Source organism: Pseudorasbora parva, chromosome 3 (genome assembly GCF_024679245.1).
Source record: "Pseudorasbora parva isolate DD20220531a chromosome 3, ASM2467924v1, whole genome shotgun sequence".
In the NCBI taxonomy this organism is placed as follows: Eukaryota; Metazoa; Chordata; class Actinopteri; order Cypriniformes; family Gobionidae; genus Pseudorasbora; species Pseudorasbora parva.
In genome coordinates, this window is record NC_090174.1 from 39,500,996 (window position 1) to 39,524,576 (window position 23,581).

General features: G+C 38.1%; 1 protein-coding gene across 1 annotated transcript in view; it reads left to right on the forward strand.

Moving 5' to 3' along the window:
• The window catches only part of spns2 (SPNS lysolipid transporter 2, sphingosine-1-phosphate), a 79,960-nt gene that overhangs the window by 12,631 nt on the left and 43,748 nt on the right, over positions 1–23,581 (forward strand). Inside the window, exon 2 of the mRNA XM_067438807.1 lies at positions 14,110–14,175. Coding sequence (XP_067294908.1) covers positions 14,110–14,175 — 66 coding nt within the window. The remainder of the gene's footprint in view (positions 1–14,109; positions 14,176–23,581) is intronic.

Below are 23,581 nucleotides of genomic sequence, written 5' to 3' on the forward strand. Positions count from 1 at the left end.
AAAAAAGCTCTCCATTGATGTATATTTGTTAGGGCAATATTTGGCTGAGATACAACTATTTTGAAACACAAATGAGGCTGCAAAAATCTAAATATTGATAACATCGCCGTTTAAGCTGTCCAAACAAAGTCTTTAGCAATGCATATTACTAATAATAATTAAAGGAAAAAAATGTATGACTTTTTTTTGGTCCAGGGGTCACACACACACACACACACACACACACACACACACACACACACACACACACACACACACACACACACACACACACACACACACACTTCAATACTATCATATCATGGACGTGGATCATATCAATACTACTTTGTCCAGCTGTGGGACGCACTTTTTTCTTAATTGTCTCACAATTTTTAACACTGCATTGTAAGTCCAAATGAAAGGCGGTTGAAATTCAAGACAGATAGATAGATAGATAGATAGATAGATAGATAGATAGATAGATAGATAGATAGATAGATAGATAGATAGATAGATAGATAGATAGATAGATAGATAGATAGATAGATAGATAGATAGATAGATAGATAGATAGATAGATAGATAGATAGATAGATAGATAGATAGAAGTTATTACTGTTCTCTTTGTGGTTCTCTAAGATTATAAATGCTATTTCTTCTGAATCCGGTTTTGACCCTCTGTTGGATGAAGAATCTTAGCTTTCTTTAAAGTATAGCTAAAACGGGTCCGTACAGCATAAATCAAAAGAGAAAACCGTGAAACATTTATCTGTTTTCAATCAATTGGTTATTATAACTGACTGAAAATATCATTTTTTCACACACATCTGTCAGTGGTCTAAAGCTCATGGCCACTCACACAGAGCAGTAGGCTATGGCTACAGTCTAATGCTAAATTGAGCTTGAAAGACCAGCTCTCAACATAGGCTTTTTCAGACCAAAGTGTGCTGGAATGCCCCATCCAATTTAGCTCTCTCCTTTTCTCCCTCTCCCTCTTTTCCCTCCAGTTTTCATTTACTCGGTCTCATGACACCTCTTGACTCTCTTCTCTCTGTTTACTTTCACTCTAGGTTGAGAGTGAAACACTGTCAATTGGTTCATTGAGAATAGTTGGGCTCGTTGTGCTGTTTGAAGCTGTATTGATTGAGCTCTTCTCCTAAGACATTTTCTGAACAGCTTCAAAGATGTTTCGGCCAGAGTAGACAGTGAATTTCTTTTTGTGCTCGAATGCAATTAATGGACACAAACTTTAAAATTCACTAAGAACTATGTTTTGGATTAACATGATGCTTTAAATCAAAATTTTTGGGACTTTAAGGTGACATAATGTAGTTACTATACATACTTACTATATTAATAACAATAAATTATGCAACCCTAGCTAAACCAAACCCTAACTGTGAATACATGTAGTTACTTAATATTACTCAGTCGTTATTTGAGTAAGTACAATGTAACTATGCCACCTTAAAATAAAGTGTAACCAATTTTTGCATTGGTTAAGAGATTCAGTTTATCATCTCAACATGTTTGTCTGAGGGATATGGGCTTATTAATGATGTTTCACTATAGGTTTGCACTTTGAATGGGAACAGCAGTAATTAAGAAAGATAATCAAGCACTTCAGCACTTTTATTCAGGACTAATTATTATTCACAGAATCGGGCACTGTTGACACCCCCCTGGGTGAGACCCACCCCACTCCTACACAGCTCTTAGAGAACAAAGAGAAGAAAAGGAGAATAAGCAAAAGAGGCATAGCGAGTGAGAAAAGCCAAATTAAATCTCGTTACAGGCAAAAAACAACAAAAAGCCCTCATAATTACAGTAATCCCTTTCTGTGTTATGTAAAAATTAAAATAAAATAAAAACAAAGCATCGGGATTAGGCTTCAAATGGAGCTTGTCTAATGTCAGTCAGCAAAACGTTAAGCCAGTTAATGGCTCTACGTCATCAGATGATGTTGGTCTTAGTGTGTCTGCTGTTCAAAAGGTCGGGTCAGTACAATTCTTTTATGTTTTCTAAAGAAGTCCTGCTCACCAAGGCTGCATTTATTTGTTAAAAATGACAGGAAAAACGGTAATCACTTTTTCAAAAGTTTGAATAACTTTTAAAATATAATTTATTTCTGTGATGGCAAAGTTAAATTTTCAGCAGCCATTACTCTTCTTATTCTTATTATGCTGATTTTTATTTTTATTTTTTGGAAACCATGATAAATTTGATGAATAAAAGTTCAAAAATAGACATTTTTTTAGCATTATTAATTTATCTACTGTCACTACCGTCTCTGGCGTGATGACTCTGATCCTTCGAATATTCCTATTTAATAATTGTTTAATTGGCGCGTCAACCTCAATAAACCTGTCTCTTGTGTGATACCTCAAACTTTCGAATATTCCAGTTTAATATGATTTCTGACCTGTAAGGTTGACAGAATAATAATCTTACACTGTGTGTTAATAGTCCAGAGGAGAACTGGCACCCCGACTGAGTCTGGTTTCTCCCAAGGTTTATTTTTCTCCATCATGCCCTGATGGAGTTTTGGTTCCTTGCCACTGTCGCCTTTGGCTTGCTCAGTTGGGGACACTGAAATTTCAAAGTTTTCAACTAAATATACAAATAAAATGAATTACTAAATTAACTATATCACTGATATGCCCACATTGTCGTTATATGATCAATTAAAATAAGCTGATAGCCATAACATCACCGTTTTCTCCAGAGCGACTGTACAGCCAAACCAAACTTTGTTGCTATATTTTCACTGTTTAACACTGTGAAGCTGCTTTGAAACAACCATCATTGTAAAAGCACTATATAAATAAAGTTGACTTGACTTGACTCACTTTTGATAAATACAATTTTAAAAAAAAATAGAAAAAGGAAATTCTACTGACCCCACACGTTTAATGAGTAGTGTATATGCTGGTGTACATCTTACACATTTAAATTTGACAGTATATTCACGTAATACCACTTATATTATTTGCAATTAGCAAATAATATTTATGACTGTTTAAAAAAAAATCACCATCCCAAATCTAGTTTCAATTGGAAATATCTCGACACAGGAAAGAAAACTGCTCGTCATGTGATTTTTCATTAGAATCTGAGAGAAGGGAAGGTAATTGAAGCTTCTGGTTGGCAGTTAACATTAGCATCCAACAGGATGGTATCAGATCAGGCTGATTAGTAAGGGTGGCCATAATTGCACTCCAGCGTCTGCCAACTGCTTTCTGTCCAGCTAAATGTGATCCACAAAATTGCTCAGTGTAGTCAGCAGCTCATTTAATGAAACGAGCAGCTCATTCAGAGCCTCTGTGTGAAATATCCACTATATAAATTTATAGCGAACATTACTGCCAATGTCTACGGTTTCTAAACATCTTTACTCATGTGCCTCAGAAAACCACTCTAGTTCTGTACCAGTGTGTATAAGGAGTAGGTGTACTGATATTTATCTGCTACCATACATTCACTGACCGTACTCACTCCGACAGTGTTGTTGAGTATTTAAGGAGGATTCAGGCAGCCTGGGGATTTTTCTGCGCTCCAGTGCATTCTGACCACTGCACAGCTATACGTCTGACACATGGGCTCACTCTCCGGAGGATAATTCTCTTATGAATTATTAATGGCCAAATACTATGCTGTTTCTGCATAGCACCTCCGGACGAACAATATTTGTATGCAATATTTAAAAGCAGCGTAGAATAGTGTTTTAGTGCACGAATAGTGTGTGTTGGTGAAGAAGCCCTGCAGTGCACACTGTGCATAGCACCTCCGGACGAACAATATTTGTATGCAATATTTAAAAGCAGCGTAGAATAGTGTTTTAGTGCACGAATAGTGTGTGTTGGTGAAGAAGCCCTGCAGTGCACACTGTGCATAGCACCTCCGGACGAACAATATTTGTATGCAATATTTAAAAGCAGCGTAGAATAGTGTTTTAGTGCACGAATAGTGTGTGTTGGTGAAGAAGCCCTGCAGTGCACACTGTGTTTACACTCTTCGGGCAAGTATTTATGTACACAGGAAATGTGTGTGGGAAACGTTTTCTGTGCATTTGCGATTGCATATTCATACATCATTCCATTTTTTTATGCACACACACACACCTTAAAACCAGTCTCAGATCAGCAGTGCGCTGTACACCACGATACTCTGACAAGCAGTGCTGGCAACCAGCCTGAGGGTGAGGCAGTAATGAGGAACTACTGGTATGAAATGGTGAGGGAATTCCAAAACACCCACACCCGCAAACGCCCGCTAAAACACACCCCCGCTCCCCTGACATCTGCATTGTGTTTATATGGACCGTGTGGTGGTTAGAAGGCTGAGTGGAAAAAGCATCCGTTGCTTTGCGGGATATCAGTGAACCCGGCGGTCAGGAGCTCGCCAAGAACAGACAGGCATATTTGTGGTCAGCCCTTACCCGGCCACTGCACTCTCAAAGGTTTGGCTCGGTGTAAGAGGGCAGACATTTTGCCGAGACGGTGGGAAGGGTTAACACGGGAATAGTCTTTTTCTCGCTTTCGCACATGTGTAACTTCTCAGAGCCGAGGTGTTGTTACATCGGTTCCTATGACACTTTAAGAAGGATCACCCCCAGCTGATGAGAGAAGCAGAGAAGGGGATGGGAAGAAAAGAAAAGAAAATATGAGGAAGAGAGCTTCAGGATGTGTCAGCAGCCGAACAGTGGTTTGGTAGAATGAAAAGAATGAGGGAGAGAACTTCATAACAGAGCAAAGAGGAAACATTCTCTTACCGCAAAGAGTAGCATTACACAGGATATGGAAATGTACATTTGTACTGGAGTTTCACCTAACACACACACACACACACACACACACACACACACACACACACACACGAGCAAATTAGAAACAGTTGTACCACTTTTAAATGCAGTACTGCATAGCAAAACCCTGCATTTTATTTACTAACCATCTGCAATGTAGTATAAACAGGTACTCAATTATAACGTTTAAAGTACATTTTCTTGTTTTAGTTTTTGTCAACATACTGTATACATGTAAATTAGTCTTATTATAGATTTAACAATGTTAAAGGATCAGGGAAGAAGGAGATGGGAACCGGTAAACTTTCAACACTTTGATCAACATAAAATAAACAAACAAAAAAACGAAAGTAAAGTGGCAGCCCCTCATAACGGCCCAGGCTTAGTTCTCTTTCGTCCATTAAAGGGTTAGTTCACCCAAAAATTCGGTCAATAATTACTTACCCTAATGTCGTTCGACACCTGCAAGACCTCTGTTAAACTTTGAAACAGAAATGAAGCTATTTTTGTTGAAATCCGATGGCTAAGACAGGCCTTCATTGACACCGATGTCATTTCCTTTCCTTTAAAAGGCACTAAAGACGTCGTTACAAAGCCCATCTCACTACAGTGGCTCTACAATCATTTTATGAAGCGTCTATATAACTATATAAGTCGTTCGGTTTTGTGCGCACAAAAACTGTTCTCATCGCTTCATATTATTGTATTAATGATTGTAGAGCCACTGTAGTGAGATGGGCTTTGTATCGACGTCTTTAGTGCCTTTTATGGGTCTTGAGAGAGGAAATGACATCGGTGTCAATGAAGGCCTTTCTGAGCCATCGGATTTCAACAAAAATATCTTCATTTGTGTTCTGAAGATTTGTGAACAGAAGTCTTACGGGTGTCGAATGAAATTAGTAATTAATGACAGAATTCTCGCTCCCAGGGCTGCGAGAACAAAATGACTTCATTCTGTTCTCGCAGCCCTGGTTTGGGAGTTCTCGCAGCTTGTTCTTGACAAATCGCCCGAGCAGAACTTTTTTCTTGCGGGTGTCTGAGAACTATTGTGTGATTGGTCATACATTTAAAGTGGGCGTGGTTAATGTGGAGGAATGCAGATGTTCGAACTTTGTTCTTGTTCTTGCCACCTCAAGAAAACAATCAAATGTCTTTCACTCCTTCCGAAGCTTCTCTGAGAGAGACTTGAGTGTGGCGCGCAGGTGATGCTGATCATCAATCAATGCCACCGGCCTCGCCCCGTTCTCACGGGCCACGTCCTGCTTGCCACAATAGATTGAGCTTTTTCTGCATTGTGTTAAACTGCATTTCCTTTAAAGGAGATGTTGGTGTATCTATTGTGTCTATTGACCGTGGAAGCAGTGATTCATCAAATAGTAATCAAATGATGGAGATAATATGCATTGAATTTGATCACTTGCATCTTTCTTTAGTTAATCGGGTGCTAAAACAACATACACATGCAAACGGTGCCATCAGAGGGTGCAATCCTTTAATAATAATTGCCACTTTTACATGTAGTACTGCAATGCATAACTCTGTGACTTATTCACTAACCATCTACAATTTTTTGTCATGTAAATCTGCATGCATTATGCATTTGGCAGACGCTTTTAACCAAAGTGAATTGCATTCATGTCATTTTATCAGTTCATGAATTACCTCAAACCCATGACCTGGTGGTGTTGCTTGCGCAATGCTCAACTGTTTAAGCTGCATGCATTTGTGCTAAACTACATTTAATTAAAAAGATGTTTGTGTACATTTCTGTTGATCATGGCTCCAGTTGTTTATCAAATGAGGATCAAATAAAGTCAAAGAATATCTTAACTTGGCATAATACAAACTTGCTGTGAATCTGAGCACATTTTCTGCATTTTAAAAACCTGTTTCAGGTATCTAGATTTCAGTGGTGGAGTGTGCAAGTAAACAGTGCTACTGCGGACGCGGTTCATTCTCAGGCAAATTTCCCAATAGAGTTCAGAATATACCAAGCTTTGCTTTCCTTCCAGTTGGCTTTCTTTTCACCTATCGTCATCTTCTCAGTTACAGTATATAGGACGGCCGGCCTCTGTTGCTATGCCGCTATCCCAACCTACTTCTCCAAGCCCTGAAATAGCGCCGGGGGTTGCTCAGGTCTTTCGTCTCTCTTTTGGGGATTGTAAAATGAGGTCTGTCCTACCACTCAATGATCCTCGTTTTCGTTCTCTCTCCCCAGACGACTAGACAGTCCTCTGGGTCTATGCGGTGACGTGTCTGTGTGCAAAAATAAGAACAGGGTGTTGTGTGCATTAATGCAGTATCCCCACCTTAATGGGGTTTTGTGTCTGGATTCGAAGAAAAATGTTTGCCATTGTCTAAGTCTCTGACAGATGAATAGGTGATGTTTGCCTTTTTAGGATTTGAACGTATTGGAATTTCAGCCGGTGAACCATTTCCTGTTCAAGTGAATGTAATGGTTTATACATAAAGAGCGTTTCTCACACACTCAGAAATGTGTTGACATAATCGCCAGGTCACCTCAGAGAAGGTTAGTATATCAAAACTCAAACCTCTTGGTCTTTCTTGGCATGAATGAGCTCATACTCTTTAAGAACACACTCTCTATCCAAACAAGCACTTAAACTCACAGACTGGCTTCCTCTTATCAGATCAGATAAAAGTGGGTCCAAACAATGTATGTCAAAGATAGCATCACACAACTTGTGTAAATCAAATGCAGGAGAGCAGCCTCTCCAGCTTCCATGATCCATTAAACAGCTTCACTTGAATGAACTCCCCTGAGATTTCAAATAGCACTAGACCCATTAACAAAAATGATTTGCTCATCCTGACCCACAGAGCTTTCATCAAACATGCTATTGGTCAGTCCACTGGTCAATGTCCAGTGAGTCTCCTGGGGACGTCACTGTGAAAGCATTATAGCATAAAGCATCTTTCATATGCTCTGAATCTTACGCAATAGCGTGAACATTAGCATATAGCCATTTCACTGCTCCAATCAGCTGATAAGATGGAGACCTACATGAACGGGTCAATGTTGCATTAGCATTTAGGATAATGAAACTAGTGTGCTAGAAAACAAAAGACGGCTTTTCTCACACCACAACCTGTTTGCATTGCAGTTTTACTGTGTGATTTGTGAGCAAATCTGAATTAGTGGACTTAATTTATTTTATTTCTAATCTAAGACTTTCTATAGTCCACTTTTGCATGAATTATTTTAAAGCTAGGGTTAAATAACAATAACTTACATCATACAGTTTCTACCCTGCAGTATCACCAACACACTATATTAAAAAAATAAAAAAAAAAAAAAAATATATATATATATATATATATATATATATATATATATATTGATTTAGAACATAATTATTAATTAGAAACACACACACACACACACACACACACACACACACACACACACACACACACACACACACACACACACACACACATGTTGGTCTATGTGGTTTACAGGGACTCTCCATAGGCGTAATGGTTTTTATACTGTACAAACCGTATTTTCTATCCCCTTACACTGCCCCTGCCCCTAAACCTACCCATCACAGGAAACATTCTGCATTTTTACTTTCTCAAAAATACATAATTTAGTATGTTTTTAAGGCCTTTTGAATTATGAGGACATTTGATATGTCCTCATAAACCACATTTATAGTGTAATACCAGTGTAATACCCATGTAGTTATACAAATTTGTGTCCTCATAAACCACATAAACAGGCTCACACACACACACACACACACACACACACACACACACACTGAACTAGCAAACTAGGGTAAAATTTGTCCGCAAACAAAGAACTGCCTACATAAGTACATTAAGCAGTTTTTAGGTAAAGCAGGTTTATTTATTTTAGATGATCAAATTTCTTCATCTAGAAAACCGATTATATCTCAGCCAATTGTAGGTGGCATAATGCTTTACTAGAATGTTACACTCAATGGCTGTTGGCTTTTCAGTGATGTGCTTTGCATGCAATAGATCAGTCACAACAGGCAGGACAGCATTCTTTTGCCTCTTAGTATCTGTTGCGGTTTCTGCATTTTAGTAAAGAAATCATAAATAAGATTACAAAAATGCTTTGTAAGTGACAGCCAAAGCTGACAGATATCAGATAAAGTTTTGCTAAGCAATTTTTGGCAAAAAAAAAAAATCAGTTTTATATTTGTTTTTCCACCTTAGTCAGTCTGATCTGACCAATCTCCAGCAGACCTTTCCCTCCTTAGTGTGTGCGCCTTGCCGTGTTACTATGGCAACACCTCAGGGCTGGCGGCATCAAGGCGGACACTAGAAGGTCGATGATTTTACTGGTACCATTCGGGGCATTTGCATCACCTTGTGTGGCATCGCCTACCGTTTTATGGTATGATGCAATATGTAGTCAGAGCTGCTGCACCTCAGATGCATAATGACAGCTCTCGCTGAAAAGTTTCAAGGTGTTGCCATGTTTTCCCTGAGCCGTTTATCTTTATCCGAGAGCCAGAAGACAAGATAAAGACAGAAGAATTTAGGGCAAATCACACATGGACGGTATTGCCTGCCAAACACAGAACATAATTTACTAATAGGACAGTTGCTGTAATGGTTCAGCGTTGTGCTGTGCACACACTGACCTACTAGTACCAGTCTCTTCCAGTTAAAAGTCTTCCCTTTATTATGTTAAATGTGGACTTACTTCACAAATTGAATCAATCATATTTCCAAACAGTCAGTGCATCAGTTGTGCTTGTGGGAGTTTTGGTGGGAAGAGAGTGGTGGTTGAGGTTGTGTCTTTGGCAGGCGTGAGGGTGGGCAGGTGCAGTCTCGGTTGAAAGAGGAGAAACGCAGCACCATCTGGCACAGGGATCCCCCTCCCAGTGGGAGGAGAGGGAGAGATGGAGGGATAGGGGCAACGGAGGAGTGTGACCAAGGTAATTAGTACACTGCCTCAGATTAGACTAATGGAAAGAGGGCGGGACCACCCACTCCTGAACATAGAGATGGACCGTGGAAGCCAACGCCTCCGTATCCAACCCATGACTCAATGGAAAACTGTGCCACTAATTATATTTTTACATATTTCAAAAAAACTTACCTATGTATACAATTCAGTACAGTTTTATAGCTGAAATTAACAACAGAGGCTGTAAAACACCAACAACATTTCGGACTGTGCACACAAATTATGATTAATAAAACATATTTTTCACAGAGTTCCTTGCAAATGTCATGAACTCAAAACACTTTACCATACGGTGCATGATTTGTAGACTAATACAGCTTGCATTACATAACCTGATCCATACCCATGGCTCTTCTGACATACCAAACTACCAAGGTGTCTCACGAGTGAAACACATATTATGATAAAAGAGCTCAAAGTGTTGTAGAAACAAGCTAAAATGGTTATTGCTATTGGTTAGGTTTGGTGTAGGTGGTATGTTATTTTCAAATGTGATGGAGCATCACTTTTAGTGTTATCCACTACACTGTAAAAAAATGTTGTTGGTTTTTGTTGGTTTAACTTAAAAAAGTAAGTAACCTGGTTGCCTTAAAATGTTGAGTTTATTGAAATTAAAAATGTGAGTTGATACAATGAAGGAAATTTGTTTAATAAATAGAAACTAAAAATATGATTAATATGATTTTTTTTATAAATCATGAACATAGCACTGTTTCACTGCATTATCAGAAAAAAACACACACAATTACTCAATATGCTTACAAAATCTTTTAATAATATTTTAATAAAGGTTGTCGAATCTCAAAAAATGTTCATTGTATTAACTAAAATTTTTAATTTCAATGAACTCAAAATTTGAAGGCAACCAGGTAACTTTTTTTCTAAATATTTTTTTTTTTACAGTGTAGCCATTTAATTTCTGAACTGCCACAGTACATAAAACAAACAAACAAATAAACAAACAAACAAACAAAAAAGATAATAAAACATTGCCAGATTCACATGCATCTGTTTTGGATAAAACGTGTGTGTCATGCAAGCACAATGTTGCCAAAGGCACATTTTTTCCAATGAACCCAGGCTTCTCATATCTGCTAAATCAAGACACTTTTGCTAGGAAAATCCATCATCTTTCAAAGTACTTCAAGTTCATTAGCAGCTTTTTAAATAGCAAGACAGATAAACAAACATTTTGACATACAGCTTAACAAAATTGTTATTAAGTGTTTTCCTTTTTTTAAATTTTAATTTAATATTTCTATGATTGAATTATCAGTGTTTCATAAATTTACTGTTTGAAAAAAAAATATAAAAAATTTTTAAGATTAAATTTTAGTGAGCAATACATGATGCCAAAGTAAATCTCAACAACTGATTTCAATCAATTCAATAGTGAGTTTTTTAGAAGATTCCTTATGCCTACCCTTACGAAAGAAAAATATATTGCAGTATATTGGAAAATATCATGTAGTACATTAGGCCAAATATTCACATGGGTTTTAATATTTATATTTTCTAATATATTGCAATATATCGAAAGCGGCAATCATTTGTATATTTTGCAATTTAATACATAAATAAATATGATATTGTATAATACCATCAATATATTATTCCATGTATTATAATACATTTCAACACTGTAAAAAAATATTGTTGGTTTAACTTAAAAAAGTAAGTAACCTGGTTGCCTAAAAGTTTAGTTGATATGATGAAGGAAATTAGTTTAATAAATAGAAACTCAAAATATTACTGTATCTGAACCACATACAAAATTTGATAAATTTTAACTGCATCATCACAAATAAAACACACAATTACCCAATATGCTTACAAAATCTTTTAATAATATTTGAATTTCTCAAAAAATGTCATTGTTTTAACTCAAATTTTTAATTTTAATGAACTTAAAATTTTAAGACAACCAGGTAACTTATTTTTGAAATATTTTTTTGACAGTGAAGTAATATATTATATATTTTCCTTTCGTAAGGGTATCTTTTGTTTAATCTCACGATATCGTGTTGCTCTATAGAATGTTGTTGTCGCTATGCGTGTGTTGGCCAGGAATCTGAAGGGCTCTTGATCAGGGCATAACTTCCTTTTTGATGTAATTGCAGTGTTGCTGCCTTCAAATCATCAGTCTCTCATCTCCACATTCCTTCTTTCTGATCACTTTAAAGTGAGAAATGAAGCCTCTGGAGCTCTTTAACTGTCTAACTCTTCTCAGACATATGCGATAGAGATCCAACATGCTTGAAGTTATCTCTGATGTTACATCTTTCTAAGTCACTGAACAGTCTTGTACAAACAAAGGAAGAAAGAAAGACCTCCGCTTCACAGGCTTCCCGCAATTTACACGCACCCGGATCAAACAGCTAATGCCGCAGAAACGTCTCTTAATTAAGTTCTCGGTGCTGCCTGGATAATTACGTCATGCTTTTTAAGGTCTTGTGCAAACAGACACATAACACAGGAGTGGCTGTGAGAAATAAAAATAGCAATTTGTTTTTGTTGCTGTTGTGGCTTTAGTCATCTTTGAGTTTCGTCTCGATCGCTTCGCGGTTTCCCATCGCCACCCGTTTTGACTTGTCACTGGCTTGTTGTAGCAAAGACGTACTGAGAAGAAGCACTTTGGCAGGTGCAGGCTTGTCCGCACATAGTGACATATGTAACATTCCTGTCACACGAGTCACGCCACCTGCTCGCATTCCAGTTCAGCCAGTGTCTTTCCTTACTGTCAGTAACTCAAGGTACAATCCCACAGTTTCTTTCCCTTTTGTTTTTAATCTAAGGCCATGCCTTTGTTTACGCTTCAACGGGACATTCCATTTTTATTTTATATTAAAGCATATTTTATTTATATTTTATACACCAATTTGAGCTACAGTAGCTTGTCTGTTTGATCAGACCGCACGGGTCGGCCTTCCCACGTGCATCAATGAGCCTTGGCCGGCCATTGCCTGTCACTGGTTCACCGCTGTTCCTTTCTTGGAGCACGTTTGATAGATGCTGACCACTGCAGACCGGGAACTCCCCACAAGAGCTGCAGTTTTGGAGATGCTCATCTAGCCATCACATTTTGGCCCTTGTCAAACTTGCTCAAATCCTTACGATTGCCGAATTTTTGCTGCTTCTAACACATCAACTTTGAGGACAAAATGTACAATATATCACAACTGGTGTCGTGATGAAGAGATAATCAGTGTTATTCACTTCACCTCATGATGTCATGCCCGATCGGTGTGTTCAGTTTTATTTTCATTTTATTAAATTAAATTATTTATTTGATTTATACTTTTTAATATAATCTTTATCAAATGTCAAAATTCATATATATTTTTCGCATACTGTACATTACTGTTTAGATTCCTAAATGTGCCTGCAGCATTTAAAATTAGCGTATTTTCCGCCAGCATTTTGTTTTTCATTTATTTAAAATAGTATAGACGTTTCATTTTGGCTATATTGCCGCTATTAAGTGAATTGTAATATCAGTGCATTCGTAATTTTGATGAAAGATTACAACTCTAACAGTCCAGAGTAGAAGTACGCAGAGGGAGACAGTAGTGGAGTATTTTTACTTTCCAAATAATCTTATTTTTCAAGTATGTACTTTATCCGTGTTCTTCTTTGGGAAACTATTGCTTCACAACATTCCAAAACACAATATTGTAATTTTTACTGTACTGCGTTTCATATTGAATATCATTTAATACTTAATAACATTAAAAATGTAGTGCTGTATACTTTTACCCAAGTAAAAGTCATTAAAATTTTACTTAAGTACAAGTAAGAAAGTACTATTAATGTAATTAAGAGTTCAAGGTAAAAAAAAAACAACAACTTTTATTTATGAAGTGTAGTAAAAAGTATGTGTGGTGTGACAGGCAGCTGGCACTCGTGAACATTAATCACCGGCCCGCTCTCGCGGTCCCTCGCCCCGCTGCCTGTCACACCACAGTACGACATTATATATTATGCTTTGAAATGTAGTGAAGTAAACGTTTTCCAGAGAAAACACTGGTAAATGATATTACTAAAAAATGTACTTTAGTGGAAAATAAAAATACTCCACTACTGTCTGCCTCCGGAAGTGTGTATATTCACCCATAAGCCTATGATTGTTCTGTTATTGAGGATCACAAGAAAATGTAATAAGAAACACTTGTCAATATTTTTTAATCTTTAAATTGCTTAGCACAAAAGATGCCCGAAAGTTCATTACATAATTATTTCTCAGAAAACAGATCGCAACGCTCTACTCAACTCAAATTGTTGCGCTTAAAGGCCAAAATTTACATCAGAGCACAAATTCTAATCTCTCTCTCTCTCTGTTTCTGTTTCTCAGGCGTCCTCCTTGACATACAGAAACACTTTGACGTCGGTGACAGCGGAGCAGGCTTGTTGCAAACAGGTAAGTCTCTCATAATCCTTTAATTACGTGGTTTTGCAATCATGCAGCATGAACATGCAGACTCGCTGACTTGTATCACTGACACAAGGTGGAAGAGAAGACTAAAATCCATTAAGCCCCTTGCAGTCGGAGTGACAAGGGAGTGAAAAAAAACTATAGATGAGGTGGTCTAGTTACACCTCCCTCCTCACCAAAGTCAGTGTAATTTGCTGTGCTTGAAGCACTTGTTTAGGTTTAACAAAGCAGAGGACAGCCACAGTTGTTTGGATTAGATGGAGACCCGCCCTTTATTCAGCATTGCAAGGACATTACATAGATTTTCCTATATTTCTATTAAGGAAAAAAGACCATAGTATATGGTCTACTAAAACTGGGGAAGCTGTAAATGTTTTTAGACTGGCTGTTACAGGAAACTGTAATAGTACTGCAGCGGATTCCCAACATGCAAGTCCACACGGTTCCTTTTAATGGGAGGAAAAGACTAGTTTATTCTGGAAAACACAGAGCTGTTGTTAGCTCAGCGATGCATGTGGTTTTTGCTAACGTTTATAACAGCTAAAATTAAAAAATGACTAATAATCGTACACTCATTATATGCAGAAGACAGTGATGTGTAGCACATTATGACATCATTAAAGGTTATTTGTGGTGGGTGAGGAATCAGTGGATGTAAACGGAGGGAGGTGAATGAGAGGTTCCAGTGTTCCAACGGCAGGTTTGCGCTTGGTCAGGTGGGGGGTTTTGGAGGCTGTTAGGCTGGGCTTCCTGAACTGGGCTGGGCCCACGTCAAATGGCTTTTGTGAAGGAGAGCACTTTTGGAGTGCTTTGCGGCTCTCTGAACACTAGAACACACAAACTGTACTAGTGTGCATATTCACACACATACCTGAGTGTGCACACTGAGACACTGTCAGACGCGTCATGTGCAGAGGCAAGAATATACAACAAGCACACATGCTCACGCACACACACACATACATATAAAGAGGCTCATTGAGCAGCAGCATAGTCGGGGATGTCTGGGATTCAGATCCAGCTCAATGTTTATCTATTGCCCCCATTCATTTGGTTTAAAAATATTAGAATAACTGGTTCATAGAGACCTCAGCACATAAATCTTTCAGTATTTAAGAGTGGGATGTTTTAATTCTGGGTAAAATTAGTCTAAAAATCTACACCTCTTTAAACAAGATAAATTAGCTTGAGAAGAACAATGACAGTTTGTTTAAGATGAGCAAAAAATTATTATGAACAAATGATTTATATTATGTATGTACGTATACAAATAGTTGATATTTTGTTTAATATAAAAAATGTTACCTGGTTGCCTTAAAATTTTGAGTTCATTGAAATAAAAAATTTGGGTTAATACAATGAACATTTTCTAAGATTCGACAACCTTTATTAAAATATTATTAAAAGATTTTGTAAGCATATTGGGTAAATGTGTGTTTTATTTGTGATGACAGTGAGACATGCCAAATAGTGCTAATTTCATGATTTATCAAATTTTTTATGTGGTTCAGATCCAATAATATTTTCAGTTTCTATTTATTAAACATTGTATCAACTCAAATTTTTAATTTAAATAAACTTAACATTTTAAGGCAACCAGGTTACTTGCTTTTTTAAGTTAAACTAAATCAAAACATTTTTTACAGTGTTTAAATGTGTGTGTGTGTGTGTGTGTGTGTGTGTGTGTGTGTGTGTGTGTGTGTGTGTGTGTGTGTGCGTGTGTGTTTGTGTGTGTGTGTGTGTGTGTGTGTGTGTGTGTGTGTGTGTGTGTGTGTGTGTGTGTGTGTGTGATTGTTGATCTTAAGTGTTATTTTATGTGTTTTGGGGCAAAATTAGATAGATAGATAGATAGATAGATAGATAGATAGATAGATAGATAGATAGATAGATAGATAGATAGATGGATGGATGGATGGATGGATGGATGGATGGATGGATGGATGGATGGATGGATGGATGGATGGATGGATGGATGGATGGATGATAGATGGATGGATGGATGGATGGATGGATGGATGGATGGATGGATGGATGGATGGATGGATGGATGGATGTGGATGGATGGATGGAGTTTTTAGTGTTTTAGTGTCAAATCTAGCTCTATTCAGCTCAATTATTATATTATATAACTGACTGAGATGAGAGATGAGTGAGATGTACAATGGAAAACTTTCATTCATTCAAGGCAGTAAGAAAGAATTCTGTTTTTGCTTAGGTGACCAATTTAGACTGTACTGTCACTCACTGAAGAAAATGTGTTTTTGATTAGCCTGTAATTGGTAGCAAACAAACATTACAATTCTGCTTGGCTCAGGCTAACCATAAAGTGAATGACTGGTTGGAAACTTTCTATAGGTTGATTCTCAACAGGGAATTTGTGCTTCTTTTCATGCTTTGACAGCATGGCAGCCAATTATTGGTCTATATGCTACAAGAGGGATGGCACATCTCATGCTGTGAAACTGTCACAAGATTCGCACTAACTAGGGGTTAAATTGGTACATCTAAGGGTGGGGAGACCAAAAATCTGCCAAGATACAGCCCCACCGATACAAACAAATAAATGTACAAGAGATTTATTTTTTTGTGTCATTTGCTAAATTTAGATGGACTAATACAAACAAAATCTGGGCTGGAATATAAAGAAAATGGAATGGAGTGTATTTTTATTATTATTATTTTTACAGCACAAGGGTTGCCATATAGACATTACTGGTCGAGTTTTCTTTTTATGTTTTAGCAGGGTTTTTTTGTTACACACATAAAATGATATAACAAAAACATCCAAGCAAACCACATCCTGAACCACATCCAATGCCACCTAGAAAAATATGAGCAGGGTAAAGTCCCTTTGTTAAGCGGTGCATGTGGTCAGTATTTAGACTGTAGAGAAAGTGTCTGCGGTAGGTTTAGTTTGGCCTCTGATCCCAATCTGACCTCATTCTTCACACAGCGCAACGAAATTTCAGATGCTCTGGTCACTGGCTGAGAACCTCAGTGTGAAAAGTTGGTTGAAGGGATGGCGTGAGATCAACTGGAGTGTGACCTATTGTGCTAGGTGTGACCATTGTGTGTTTAACTCGTCTTAGTGAACAAGTGTAAGCTTTTTTCTGTTTTATATATATGATTTTTAGATCTATTAACTGTGAACAGTGTTTTTTTTCTTTTTCTAAGTGTACACCTCTCTTAGACACGCACACACACATCTGTTAGTTTGACAGAGGAGCTAGCCTTCCCAAAATCTACAGACTATAGCAGGAAGTAAGTTCACATGGCATGAAGAGAAGTAGAGATTAATGTCTTAAGGAATAGCTGACTAAGGCAGCCTACCATAAAACAGGAGGTGAAATACACTGACAGTTTGGGAGGAGGAATATTTTCATAATATAATTAAACTCAAAGGCCGATTCTATGAGTGTCGATCTGTCATGACGTTGTGCCATTGTCATAACAAAAGGAAGTAAATATACAGTAAATCGGTGAATGATGGCCTGTGGCAAGACTGGAGTATCCAGTACCACATGAGGTCATATACCGCAAGCCTTAGCTCTACACAGCGTGATTCAGGCCTCATGCATCAATTGATCTAATGCGGTGAGTACAAAATCACTCATAAAAAAATCAGAGTTTCAGATTCAGTTCCTGAAAACTCCCTGGAAAAATATTTCACATATTTAAAATATTGATTATATGATACATGTCTGGTTTGTGTCCTTCAAGTGATGCCCAGTGTCATATTTCCAGACAAATGTGTGTCTATACTTCATATTGACACATAGGCCCCTCACATGTAACCTTACATGGGCAATATTGGCTTTACCGGGCTTTACACAGTGTGCTTTTGCCTGTGGCTCTAATACCTGTCACTCACCTCCACATCAACAAAGACAAGCCTTCTAGATTTGATCCCACTCACAATGCTCTCTCGTGCCTCATTTCTTTTTGCCATGACTGAGTTTTAACCAAAACCTTTATCAGATTAAAAGATATTAATTTTAGATTAGTGGGAAAGAGCAATTATTGTTGACACACACAAAAAAAATTGACTGTTTGCTAGCCACAATACCTGCAGGCGGTTCTGGATGTCTGCAAGATTGAAAATGGAAATAATGGAGATGGAATGAGGAAAGAAGATAGGGTTAACGTGGATGTTATTACTGTCCCGAGGGCCTCCTCCTGCTCTTTTGTTTGGTAGGTGACATCGGCATTTTAAGGGTGGGTGTGGGGTATCTAGATGGCCTCTCTTCATCCAAAAGAGAAATATTTGCTGAAGATGGATGGATGGAGATGAGATTTAGGCAGGTGAATGTTAAAATGTGGTCAGTGACACAGCCGTGGGTGGTCTTCAGTCTCACACAATCTAAAACCTGCACTTGTTTTAAGGGCAATAGTAAGAAACTAAATAATAAAAATAATAATAATAATAAAATAAGTCTTGCTTGACAGTGGAAAACATGCCACCACAATGATCACATGATCAGGGGTGCGTTTCCCAAAAGCATCGTTAGCCAACTTTGGTCGTTAGTTCCGCCATCATCATTATCAACATATTACATAGCTGAACAATTTTCCGTTTAATGTTTCCCGAAACCATAGTTCCAATGAATATTCACAAACTTACATGGTTCAAATAGTCATGACTAGCTAGTTTAGTTTCTACAATGAGGATCCGTACTATGGGTCATGTTAAGCAGTGAGTTATGTCGTTGTACGGGAAACGCACCCCTGGCTGGTTGCCAGGGCATTGCTATGCAGTTACTGAAGGGGTTCAGAGTAGGGTTGCACAATTTGTGTGAAAAATTTAGTTGTGAATTGTCTGTTTGTAAAGATTGCTATTTAAAATGCGATAACAAAAGTTTACGGTTTGCTGTGCTTTTTTAAGGGTTAATTGCATAATTTGGCCAAATATTTTGTGATTAATATTATATATCCATATGACTATAAAATAATAATGGTTATTATTATTATTATAAGTAGTAGTTTAATATGTTTGTTAGTAGAATAAAAAACGGCCAAAAATTATAATCTTTTTATAGTAAACCAGTCATAATAACTTAATTTTCTGCAATGTTGGTGAAAAACCCGAGGGAGCCCACAAATCTTCTCTTTTGTTGACAACAGCAGGTTTATGAGCGCTTCTCATAATAAAGATGATTGACGCATGCTGTTCACAAGTCATAGCGCGATTTCTGCTTTATTTGAATAAATCGTTCAGCCCTAGTTCAGTGTGACTGTTAGTGTGTTAGCTACAGGCCCAGGTCAAAAGAGCCCACCCCAATTATCAGTGATATGTATCCATAATTAAGCCTTTTTCAATAAAAATCTGATTTTTTTCACTCACTTTATTGTTTGCTAGGATATAGGTCCAGTCTATTTGAAAAGTCATAGCAAACATGAGGTATCATGTCCAAACTTTAATGCTCAAGGTTATGAGGTTGGTGTAAGAGTAGAGCAATAGTAACTAATAATCATTGTCATGAGGAGGAAAATATGATACTATATGTTTCATACCTCTGACTATACGGTCGAGACTCTAATTAGACTGTATTGCTCTAAAGGTCAAAAGGTCAGTGCCCTGTGGTCAAAGATGGCAGCTCTTGCCTGCATGTTAGGTGTGCGTCTGCCGTAGCCTCCTCTCCCATCTGTCACTGCAGGAGCGAACACTGCTTTTGAATCCTGACATGACTCCGCTGCGTTCATGTCTCTGTCTAGCCGCTCCGTCTGGGGCATGTGTCGTATATAGCTGGAGTCTGTGGCCAGTCAGTCTGTGAGTGAAGGACTGCGGCCCAGGTGCACGACTACATCCAGACAAAGAATGCGCTATATCGAGAAGAAATTTCAGTGTGGATCGTGACTGTCAGGATATTGGCTTACATAGCCATGAGCCATTAAAAGACATTATTTAAAAAGTGAGATGTCAGCCACCGACACAGGCCTCCTGTAGTACAGCACTTCAACTGTATGTTTACACAGCCACAATTGTCCCCTTCTCAGCTTTCATTTTAATGGTGGATCTTACAGTTTCTGATTTCTTTGGCCTAGACAGCGAGGAGCTACTGTATCTGTGTATCATCAGCTGTTCACACTCAGACCACAGCTGTACTGTGATATCCCTCCTTTCTCCGTCTCTCTGTTTCATTAGATTTCTCACAAAACGCATTGCTCTGGAGCTGGTTTTGCCGCACCGTCAATTTGACAGGCGCCTAATATTTAGAAAATGAATTAATGGATTCCACAGCGGGAAAGAAACAGTGGGAGATGTGCTTGAAGGAGAGGGATGGAGACTAAGTGAGAGGAATGGAAATGAAAGAGGAAAAATCCCAGCACCTGTTCATCACTCCCACTGTCAATGGCACAGAGATGTAATGATCCACGGCCGTGTCAATGTGAAAACGGAGGGGGGAAAAATAAAAACCAATTTCTCTCTCCATCAGCTTGGCTCTGACATTGGGTAATGAGCAATCAATACACCAAATCCACATCTCTGCACATGCTGTGAATATATGTAGGTCTTACAGCTTGAATCTGCTTTAGATCTGCCTGACTGGTACATCTCACAAAGAAATGTCAGGGTCATATTTCAGCCAAAATTAAAAAATAAATACAAAAATGATTAATATATATTTATATTATAATTATAGAATAAAAATAATAATTATTATTACTTCTCTTTTATTATTTAATCCTAAAATTCTTTATGTCCGTAATTTTTTATTCTGTGTACTCGTTGTAATGAAATGTGTGTTTGAATAAGATAAAAGCTGGGAATTTTTAGGCCATGTCTCAAAGGGGACAGGGCTTCATTGATCCCCCTTAAACCCCACTCTGATCCTCAGCTCACTCTTGCAGAGCTTCATGTCAATCAAAAACCTGCAGCCAATCACAGCAAGCGTTAACCCCAAAGCCAGTGCGTGTCCCGCCTCGCTCATATTCGATTCACAACGGCATCCTCTCTTATATTTAAAGAGTCTTCTTGGACAGTTTCCGTCTCAGGGATTGAGAGTGCATATAAAAAGCGCTTCTGAGGCTCTCTCGGTGATCAACCGAACAACGCATTTTTTACAACGTCCCAAAATCCCTCAGACATTAGAATTAGATTAGGCATTGCACAAACTTTGTGTATTTTCTTGGACGATGAAGACATGAACAGATCAATACAAGGCGAGGGTCTGTTCTCTGTCCCCTGTGGACAGAACCACCCATCCACACACAATACGTCCTCATCACTCAAGGTCAAAACATTTATTACAGTCCATTCAGGGAGGAAGCGAACATGGGTGTGATCCTATGATATATTATATGTGTGTACGTGAGGGTTTGTGTGCTTTTGGACTTACCAATTGTGAGTAAATTTGTCACATTTGGTTGAAACAGCTTTGGCAAGGACCTCAGCATAGACACACACACACACATTTACACACTCTGTCATTTGAATGCAGTCCTATCATTAGATGTACAGCTCTGGGCAGGAGAGGAAAACTCCACACCCACTGAAAAAGCCCATATCCCACGCTTCTCACACACCAGCTCCCAGCTATAGCGTGGAGTCTAACCAGCCGTAAGCAAGGAAATTACAGGATATTATCTTTTCTTGTCTCAATTCTGCTTTCTAACCAAGGCTATTATAAAATACAGTTAAAGCTCCATTTCCCATGTGCCTTATTTTTTGTGTGTGTAAATTTCATGTCCATATTGAAAGAATCTCAGTGTCAAGACATATTTCCGCTGCACAATTGGGAAGTAACAGATTAAAGGTGTACTGTGTAGTATTTTTGCAGTAAAATATCCAAAAACCACTAGGCCGGTGTTATATATTTTGTTCAGTTGAGTACCTACAATATCCCAGATGTTTCCAACTATTTGTGAATTGTGAGAAAATTGCTATTATACCGGGACATTTCAGCATAGCGTCTGAGGAAGTCGCCTGTCAATTGCGTCATATCTACGCTACCCTCGGTTTCGGGTTTTATTTGGCAAGAGCGCTTTACTCTTAGCTGTGTGAACAACTGAACGCACGGAGTAACGTCATAACATCATTTTAAACACACTTAAATGTATCTAATATGGTAAACAGAGCTGCGTTACCTCATAATCATAACCGAAAGAGCGGATCAGTGCAGGCGCCCGGCGAATGTGTCCCGTCCCGTCATAATAAAAGTCCCGGTGCTCGCGAGCCGTGTGCTTGTTTAACAATCGCTCCAGCGGCCGTGCTCAGCTCCACAACACTCAGTCCTGCTCTGCTTCACGCTACAGTAACGTTAATAACCACATGTATATATACGTGATTTCTGCCCGAGTCCTACTTTCCACCAGCTGTGAGGTGAAGACCACATGTAGCAGCACTCAAACATTTGCGTCATCAAACTACACATTTGTTTTGAATAGGCGCCCTCCAGTGGACGGAAAGTTGCATAGTGCACCTTTAAGATTTTTGATGCAACCAATTTAAATAAAGTACATTTTCCAAAAGGGTGACAATAGCTCAGCACTTTAATGTAGCTTTTTCAGTAACAAGCTATTTTCCCTAATAGTAGCTTTGTAGTGTGACAAGTGTGAGTTTTTTGTTCCTTTTTTGTGTCACACTGCGTTTTGCATTAAGCTTTCGAGCTGATAGAAGTGAGACAGGAATCACTGAATCTCCTGAACTGTCTCGTCCATCTAATAGTTTTGAGAAGTCCGATTCGGTTTAGTTAAACATTTTGTTTTGACAGTTTGTTCAGAGAGTTAATAAAAAAACCTGTCAGAAGAAACAATTCATTTCTTCACACGAGTCATTTTAGTAAACCAGTTCGTTCAGAGAGTTAATTACCACTTCATTTTTTAAGTCCTTGCTTGAGATTTTGTCTTTTTGTGGTGAAATACTTAAGTTGCTGTTCGCCACTGTTTTCATTATATAAATACGTGAGTTTCTAGTTTTTATTTGTTGACATTGTAGGTTGTTTTAATGTAAGGAATCAAAGACGGCTGAACAGAAATAGAACTAAACAGAACTACAAAATTGTGATTATCTGGTAGCTAGCTTCAAAATAGCTTCTCCAAATCGGTTCCTGCGTTCTAAACCGATGAGCATTTTGAATCCAGCTCTTCATCTGGATTCAATTTAAAACCTTAAACTAGGCTGTGGTGTTGTTATTCTATGTGTAGAAGGTTGTAAAAAGTGCAACTGTGCTTCTTCAAAGAAAAGTGTGTTTCTGTGCCTACACACCATGTAAATGTCCCACACACACTCTCCGCTAACACCATTCATCTGTAAAGTGTTGAGTTGATCTTCCTTTTATCAGCGGCGCTCCTCTTCTCCCTCTCAGATCTGTTGAAAGGCACGAGTGCAGAGAGCTAATAGTGAGTGGTGAAAAGCGTAACAACCTAACACCATTTACCACCACTTCCACAT